Raw genomic sequence first — 9,185 nt, forward strand, 5'->3', positions numbered from 1 at the left:
ATAAATGATAAATGATAAATGATAAATGATAAATGATAAATGATAAATGATAAATGATAAATGATAAATGATAAATGATAAATGATAAATGATAAATGATAAATGATAAATGATAAATGATAAATGATAAATGATAAATGATAAATGATAAATGATAAATGATAAATGATAAATGATAAATGATAAATGATAAATGATAAATTATTACTATTTATTATTACTGCGCAGTCTGCGGGCACTCAGTCCTCCCGGGACCATTGGGCCCGAGCCCCTGTGGGCAGTACTGAAATTGAGGTATATTGTGTAGGCCGGCCTCTTTGGCAAAGCCCAGAAGCCTTCCCACTCCAATGTCCTCCACACGAGCGTCGTCAAGCACGGCAGCCCTAAAACTGGATCGCCTTAGGGCCTCTAGTCCTTTACAACGCCATATCAGGTGGAGAGGAGTCTCATCCTCCTCTCCACATCTAGGGCACCCTGGTTCGCTGCCGGTTCCTAGGTGTATCAAGTGTTCCCTCGTATACCAGTGCCCAGTAATGAGCCCCACGAGTAAACACAGTTGGTTTCTGTCTAGGCGGCTCACAGTCCTGTCTAGCCGTGACGATGGCCCTTTGAACATGGCCTTAGTGTGTCTCATTCCTTGAGTACCGTTCCAGGTCAGGTGGTTTTTGGTATTCGCCCACTTCCTCACCATCTCCTTTACCGTTCCTCTGTCGACACCTATGCGGTATGCTGTGTCAGGGTCGGGCTTTCTGGCTCCTTCCCTTGCCAGCATATTCGCCTTCTCGTTTCCCGGGATACCTGCATGTCCAGGTACCCAGATTAGGTTGACGCGGTTGTTTTTATTAACCAACCGTTCCAACATGTCCGTGCAGTCTTCTACCAGCCTGGATCGCACTATCGTAGCACGTAGGGATCCAAGCCCAGCCTTACTGTCACTACAGATGTAGATGTGTTTGTCCCTATAGTCCCGTTCCAAGCACAGCTTGGGGCAGGCCCATATGGCAAACACTTCCGCCTGAAGGATGGATACGTGCGGGTCCAGGGACATTGCTATTTCCGCCCTGGGCCTCTCTCCCCAGATTCCTGCTTCGGTACCCGTCTTGGTTTTGGAGCCGTCTGTATACCAAATCAGCCCTCCCGGAGTGAGGAGTTCCTCCCGGTTTGCTTCCAACGCTTCTTTGCATGGGATACTTACCCGGAAGCTGTTATTAAAATGGTATGTCGGGTCACAGGCGTCTCCCCCTAGAGTTAAGGCCCCTCCTGGTTCCCTGAATACCCTAAGGATTGACGCGTGGCCCGTTGACGCCCTCTTCCATTTGCCTGCTAGGAATAGTCTTACGGCTGTGCTCCTGGTCCCTGCTTCTACCATGATGTGTGGTGGTGCCAGGTCTATGAGTGCCCCCATTGCCATTGTCGGTGTGGTGCGGAAGGCCCCAGTCATCCCGAGCAATGCTAGGCGGTGGATCTTTTCCAGGTGCCTCCTGTTGCATTGTTTCCTCATAGAGGTCCACCATACAACGGAGGCATATGTTACTTGGGGTACCAAGATTGCGGTGTATATCCACCTGACCATTCTTGGTTTTAGTCCCCACGTAGTTCCAAACATCCTCCTGCAGGCCCAGTAGGTTGCAATTGTGTTTTGTGCCTGCTTTTCGATGTGGAGTTTCCAGTTTAGCTTCATATCTAGGGTGACCCCTAGATATTTCGCTAAGGTGGATAGACTGATCTCCACCCCGAACAGTGAGGGGGCCTTGAATTCAAAGCACCTTTTCTTCGAGAACAGTACCATCTCCGTCTTGGTAGGATTTACCATGAGTTTGTGGGATAGGCACCATTTTGGCACGAGTGTGAGTGCTTCTTGCAGTCTTCTCGCTATATAGTGCGGGTGTCTGCTTCTGACCGATATACAGATGTCATCCGCATACCCTATCACCAGAAAACCTTCCTCGCTGAGCCTGTGGAGTAGCCCGTCTACCACAAGGGTCCACAGCAGGGGAGATAGGACTCCCCCCTGCGGGCAACCCCTTGCGATGCGTGCCCTCAACGAAGACCCATCGGAAGAGGTTATTATAGTCCTGGTTCGTAACATGTTGTCGATCCAGGTGACCAGACTATTGTCAATCGCGAAGCTTCTTGCTGCTTCATTCATCACATCGAAGGATGTGCCGTCAAATGCCCCTTCTATGTCTATGAAGGTACTCACGACGGACTCTCCCTGGGGCAGGGCCTCTTTCACCTCCCTTACGAGGTGGTGGAGCGCCGTCTCCACGGATTTGCCCGACTGGTACGCATGTTGGGAGGCGTGTATTGGCCTTTCTGCCAGTGCATGCTCTCTAATGTGCCTATCAACCAGCCTTTCTAAAGTTTTTAGTAGAAAGGATGTGAGGCTGATTGGCCTGAAGGATTTTGCCGTGTCGTAGCCACTTCTGCCTGGCTTAGGCAGAAAGATCACCCTGGCTATTCTCCATACGGTACGTAACCCAGTGCTAGGCATGCTCTGTATATCTTATATAGCTGCCTCAGCAGGTCCTCTCCGGCTTCCTGAAGAAGAGCCGGGAAGATTTCGTCCACACCCGGGCTTTTGTACCTACTAAATGAGTTTATAGCCCCAGTCCCGTACGCTGTTCCTGAGAGGTGCCTGTATCTCCTGGAACAGTTCCTCCGGTACCAGTTCCGAGCCTGGGAAGTGCGTCTGCAGAAGGTGCCTCAGCGTCTGCAGGGAGTCAGCTGTGACTCCTCTATTGGGAAGTTTTAGACCTTTCGGTTTTTGTGGAAGCCCTGATACAAATACCTTCCGAAGCCTAGCTACCAACGGTAGGGCCTCGGTTTCTTGGCAGAAGTTTTTCCAGGTCCTCCTTTTGGATACTCTGATCGTTTTCTTGTAGGCCTTCTGGGCCTTTTTATACGAGTCCCAGGCTTCTACAGTGTTTGCCTTCATCGCCTTGTTCAAACGCTTCCGGGCCCTGGCTCTGAGCTTATTCAGTTCATTGTTTCACCAGGGAACGCTTCTGCTTTCTTTCCTTTGCTGTAACGGGTATGACCTTTCGTAGGAGCCGATGATCGAGGTCTGCAGTCTTGCGACCTCCATCTCGATCCCCTCCGTGGTCCTCGGTCTCACGCAGTGCCCCCTAAGCTCTCCCTCTAGACTCTCACGGTATAGAGGCCAGCAGGTGGCCCCGGGGTTCCTGTATGTTTCCGAGGCCCTTAGGTCTGCATCCGTCTTTAGCTTGAAAGTGATTAGCCTGTGGTCAGAGAGCGTAGCCTCATCTTCCACCTGCCAATCCTGTATGGCTTGGGCCGCCTTTACGGAGCCCAGCGTGATATCAAGTACCTCCTGTCGCCGGGAGGTGACAAATGTTGGACTGGAGCCTCTGTTTAGAATCTCCAGGTCCGTGGTTGCGAGGTATTCTAACAACGTCTCGCCTCTTTTGTTTATATCGCTGCTGCCCCAGACGATATGGTGCGCATTTGCATCGCACCCGATCACTAGTTGCAGCCCTTTGACCTTGCAGTAGTCCACCAGCTCTCTAAGTTCCCTCGTGGGCGGGGGTCCCTCAGAGTCGTAGGGCAGGTAGATCGAGCAAACCACCAGGTTTGCCCCGCTACCTCCCGCCCCGGCTGGGAATAAGACTGCTGCTTGGTCTCTTGTGCAGAATTCTACCAGTTTCGTTGCCCCGAGCCCTCTTTTCGCGTAGACGCATGACCTGGGTCCAGTCTCCAGGTCTCCATGGATTATGGAACCTTGTTTCAGATCTAGCCCCCCTACTTGCCCTTGGATTAACCAGGATTCTTGTATCAGGGCTATATCTGTATATTTATGTATATCTGTGTGCTGCGCCGCAAGTCGCCAACGGAGCAGGTCGGTGGCCGCTTTGCAGTGCTACAAGTTTATCTGCGAGATGGAGAGGCACCCTGCAGTCATGGGAACTGCAGTGTCATCTCCTCGCGTATGTTACGCGCCTGCGCCTAGTGTGCCCTGTGGTCGGCCCATCTTTTGGCTCCGCGCTTATATTGAGGAGCACCCATGGCGCTCCCCCTTCCTCTGTCCGCACGGCCGTGATGGTCCTTTGGACCCCACTCCGGGTCTCCGACAGACCCACCTTACCCATCGCGTGGGCTTTCAGAGGCCTGCCCCTTGGTCCCTTCCCGGAGGGCCCTTGGCCGCCTCTTCCTGTCTGTGAGGCCCTTGATGTCTCCGGTCCCGGAATTTTGGTCCCCGTCGTTAAGACTGGGCCCTTCACCCTTTCTACCGCATCCGCGGTCTTTTCGGCAGTCTCCATGGTCTCGGCGGGCACTCCTGATCCCGAGGCCCCTGTCACAGGAGGGGCGACCTTCGTGCCCGTAGACGTGCATAGAACCTCCGTGTCTCGGGCCCCGCAGTCCCCCCCACTCGTCGTGGCCTCCGTGGTCTTTGAGTTGCCCTCCTTAACTGGGCCCTCTTTTGTCGCAGGTTCCACACGGCCCACGTCGGTCCTCGCACGGGGCTGTCTAAAGAGCACCCTGCCAAGCCCAACGTGCGCCACGTAGCCCCAGCTTTTGAGGGCCTGGAGGGACTCATCCTCCACTCCAATGACCAGTTGCACTGACCTTTTCTCCTCCTTCCGGTCCCACACCCTCCAGTGTTGGGTGTTGAGACCCGGGTTTTGTCTTCTGAGACGGCTTAGAATTAGACCCGTCTCCGCAGGTGGTCCAGGGATGACCGTGATAAGCTTATGAAGCCTAGGAAGGCACTCCCTCTCCAATAACTGGAGAACGGCGCCTTCCCATGGCCTCACCCTGCCCACCGTACTCCTCAGCGATTCCCTGGTCTTCTCGTCCGAAGATGTGACCCATATTATCCATGTTCATGCTTATTTCCCTCGAAACGGGGGACCTCTTTACCGGCTGGTATGGCGTCCAGTTCCGCTTCGAGGGCTTTAAGCACCAAATCCCCCTGCTCCGTCGTCAGGGTGGCCTCGGAGTAGCCTGAGGGTGCGATTGCCACCTTCCTGTCAGCCACGATCGCCTCCATGAAACTGGACGGGGCAGGGAAGATTTTGCCCCTTTTTGCCTGGTGGTCCGTTGGGAAGCCGTCCGCCGGTCGTGCCCTTTTGAGGCCCGCGGCTCCTTTTCCCTTTGCTACACCACCAGCTTGCCCCGGTTTCGCGACGTGCCCACGATTTGGGCCCGTCCCTTCCCCCGATGCTGGATCCGTGGAGGTGGTCGCTCCGCGCGGTGCCTCCAAGGAGGTCCCGTCGGCCGACTTGGCCCTTCGAGCCCTCTTCTTGGCTGCTCCGCAGCGGCGCCGTCCCTTCCTCTTCTCCGATGAGGCAGGCGAGGGCACCGCATCACTGTCTGCGCCCTCGTCTGTCCCTTGCCTTGGGCCATCCGTCAGCGAGAGCTCCTCCCCCGTGGTAAGGGGTCACTCTTCCGAAAGTTCCCCCCCCCCCTTTTGCATTCCGACGGCATCTGTATTTGTGTTTTTGTATTGATATACCGGGCCGCGACGCGACAGCCGGCAGATCTGTACTCGGAGGCGAATCTCTAAGACAAGCGATAAAGAGACACGATCATCTTCATTTTTGGCTCCTTGCAAATTCCTCCAGCAGCGATCGGCAGGGCGGGTTGTCTTTACGGCCGTCCTCCGATACCGTCAGCTGTCTCCTTGGCCACGGCCGAGAGCTCGCTCTCGGCGGCTTCCCGACCGCCGGACCGGGCGTATACGTCTCTACGGCGTCCACCGGATTACGGTCCCTTGACTGCCTGGGTACAGGACGGGTTGTCTCTACGGCCGTCCACCCATGAAGGCATCGAACGACCTATCGCCCTGTTCTTCCCGCTACCTCCGCCGCTCCGGACCGTAATCGAACACGACGGCCAACATTCCATCTCGCAACCGCGACCGCGCCGCGCCGTAGGATTAAGTACCGCGCCGTACCCGTAGTTGTATGTCCCGGCGGTAACCCGTCACGAAATTACAAATAATAAATAAACAAAAATAATAATAATATAATAATGACAATAATTTATATCCAATCCAACGGGAAAAACCGAAAAACCCGAAAAAAATTCCTTAAACTACTTAAGTTATTAAGTGATTAAGGGGGTAGACACGGGTAATGCAGCGAGGTGACATTACCGGCAAAAATGGGCCTATTAATGGGTTTACGGGAATCGGTTATTTGTCCTTATATGAGAACACTTAGGGCTGGGTGAGGGCTCATTCGAAAGAGGAAGGTCCAATGCAGAGGGCTCAACCGATGGTTTAACGAGATTGTGTTGATATCTAATAATATGAGTGTTCAAAGTAGAGGAAAAGTCGAGAAAATACACACATTGAATCCAAGTATATTTTAGGTAATTATAAGAGTTTTGTGACTAAAACGATTTGTTGAGCCCCCTTCATTGTACCTTCCTCTTTCGAATGAGCCCTTATTCAGCTCAAGATCTTCTCATATAAGGACGAATAACCGATTCCCGTAAAAGCATTCCCAAAGACGAGTTCCGCCATTATCTGGATATTACAGAGCAATTCACGTGACAAATTTATTTAGGCCATTTGGCCTCTGGGGCCAAAGTCAAGGTGACGGCCGCTGTTTTTGGCGGCCTGGTTACCTTCCTCTTCGGTGCGGGGACTGAGGCAGCTGGTTTCTTGGGGGGGGGGCCCTGGCACTCTGCTGCGTCCCTCGCAGCGCTGAGCCACCGGGTGTCGGTGGTGGCCCCTCCTTCTTCTTCTCCTGGGCCCTCTTGGCCTTGCGGCCGACCACTGTGGCCCAACTTTCCCCCTGAGAGACAAGGCGGGTCTCCTCCTGGATGCCCCGCATCCTCGCCTCCAGGGTGGACTCTCTCTTCACCTGGGGAGGCTGGCCTCTCCCCACCTGCTGGCCCTTGCCGCTGGTTGTACAGGACCGGGGGGTGACCTTAGCACTCGCAGCCACTTCCCCCTTCTTCTTAATGGGCGGGACTTCCTTGCTCCATCTGGACTGCAGAGCCCCCATAAACTCTGCCCTGAGGGAGGAGACCTGCTGCATGAGGGCAGCAAGGCACACCCTGATATCCCCCCCTTCGGGGTCGATCGCCTCCACCCGGGAAATCCTGGGCACAGCCTTGGATGGAGCAGGGGCAGCCCTCTTGGCACGGATGGGGGCGGGCGACGCCACCTCCATCCAGGAGGGACCAGCCACTGGGTCGGGCATAGCCACCTCCTGTTCCGGCCTCCTCTTCTTGATTCCTCCCTGCTCTGCCAGGGGGGAGGCCGGTCTAGCCGCCTTTTCGGCGCGGGCGGGGGCAACGAAGATAGGGGCCTCAACCGCCAGTAGGCGACCCCGCACCTCCGCCAGCTCGTTGGTCAGGGTGAGCAGCTGCTCACCCTGTTTGCTGATCTGCTCCTCTCGCTGGCGGAGCTGAAGCCTCAATCGTGCCAACTCCTCCTCTCCGCTGTCCGGCGCCGTTCTCTTGGCCATCTCCACGTTGATGGCCCGTATACGCCGGGCAGCCAGCCGGAGGGACCTCTGAAAGGTCCCTTTGAGCCCTTTGGACACGGAGGCAACCCTCTCCACATCCGCAGTCAGCTCGAATGTCTGCGCTGCCAGAGCCGTCAGAGGCTCGTAGCGGAGCTCCACCTCGAGCTGCTCCTGCTCCGGCAGGGGAATGCTGCTCTTACTTGGGGCGGATGGAGGGAGAGAGCGGTCCAGCACCCTCTCCTCATCCGACATGAGGCCAGCATAGTTGACGGCGGTCGACGGCCTTCCTCTCCTCGACGATCTGTCCAGCGAGGTAGCGGACGCGTACGACTCATCAGAATCATCCCCGCTGTCAGTGCGGGCAGAAGATACCCTCCCCGATGCCGAGGACCTCTTTCTTCCACGGGAGTGCGAGCCTCTCCTTTTCGCCCTCTGGGGGCGGGGTGCGGCGAACAAGTTCGCGTTACCCTCGGTGCTAACCTGCACCGCCTGCTCTCTATCCGTATCCGTGTGCGTAGCCGCTTCCGTCATAGTAACATCCCATCCAATTTGTTTTTTGTTTTGTTTAACGTCTTCCATAATGTTCCCACGAGTGGGTCGGTCCGTGGGTCCACCCGGGCAGAGCCGCCTTACCCGGGTAAAGCTAAGTACACCCGGGGGGTCGCCAGGTACCCCGGGGATGGCCGCTAGGGACTGATGCACCCATCAGCCATGCCCGGCTCTTACTCCGGGCACGCCCTCCTCACCGCGCACCGCAGCTTGGGGCTAGGGATTTTTTATAGAGGTTGTCATCCTCGCGGGCCGGCCAATGAAGGCAAGCCCCCCGTTCCAGCGAGACATGACCACTGGGTTACGGTGTAATTGCTTGGGCACTCCGGGTTCGCTACCCGCACCAGACCGCCACGCAGCCTGGTCCCTGGAGAACTCAACGACGCTGCAGCCACCTTTTCGCCTCTCCGACCCAGGCCTTACCGGCAAGGGAGGCCCTGCCAGGATCCGTAGATCCCACCGGCATCGCCCCGGGTCATCTGCGAGGCTACTTCGACAGCAGCAAGCGCCCCCCTTCCAGTCGCCATGTACGACAAAGCAGGGGTTACCGTGTCTGTATTCTATCCCCCAGTCACAGGGGAGGTTTTGATGGGTTTTCCTTCCCTTGGTGTTTGGTCCGCGGGAGCTATTTAATTTCACTCCTACCCTCCATGCACTCCGAAAAGTGCATGGCGAGCATTCCCCTATCCGCCACCTGGGGACGCGCTACGTCGGGGTATCACCTCCCCGTCCAGCCAGTACACTTGGCCAGGTCCGTGGAACCTAACCTAACCTAACCTAACCTAACCTAACCTAACCTAACCTAACCTAACCTAACCTAACCTAACCTAACCTTTTTTTTTCAACGAGGTGGGAAAAATGCGTTTATGCTGACCGGGCAAGATGTTGTGTGCCCGGTACTGTGGGACTCCCACGCATGGTCTACCCACTAAAAAAAAAAAAAAAAAAAAACCACCTCGATTCCCCTTCTGGGAGCCTTGACCCATCATACACCACCCCCGGAACCGCTCTGACCATTGAGGTCCTTAGCAATACTACAGGGGCGGGGCGGTTCTGCATAGGCTACGCAATTCGTTGTCTACACGACCATCCATTTACTGGCGGCGCTACGGGCTTGCACACGAACGCGCGATCTACTTCGTGGGCGTTTCCACCACTCCTGCCAGTCTAGTCTATCTGTGATGGGGCGTACAT

General features: G+C 55.3%; 1 protein-coding gene across 1 annotated transcript; it reads right to left on the reverse strand.

The window, feature by feature from the left end:
* Positions 1-217: 217 nt before the first annotated feature.
* On the reverse strand, positions 218-2,494 carry LOC123988740. Its single transcript, XM_046289489.1, has one exon. The coding sequence runs from the start codon at positions 2,492-2,494 to the stop codon at positions 218-220; it is 2,277 nt and encodes a 758-aa protein (XP_046145445.1).
* Between the last annotated feature and the right edge of the window lie 6,691 nt (positions 2,495-9,185).

The sequence above is a fragment of the Osmia bicornis genome, unplaced genomic scaffold (assembly GCF_907164935.1).
Source record: "Osmia bicornis bicornis unplaced genomic scaffold, iOsmBic2.1, whole genome shotgun sequence".
Taxonomy (NCBI): domain Eukaryota; kingdom Metazoa; phylum Arthropoda; class Insecta; order Hymenoptera; family Megachilidae; genus Osmia; species Osmia bicornis.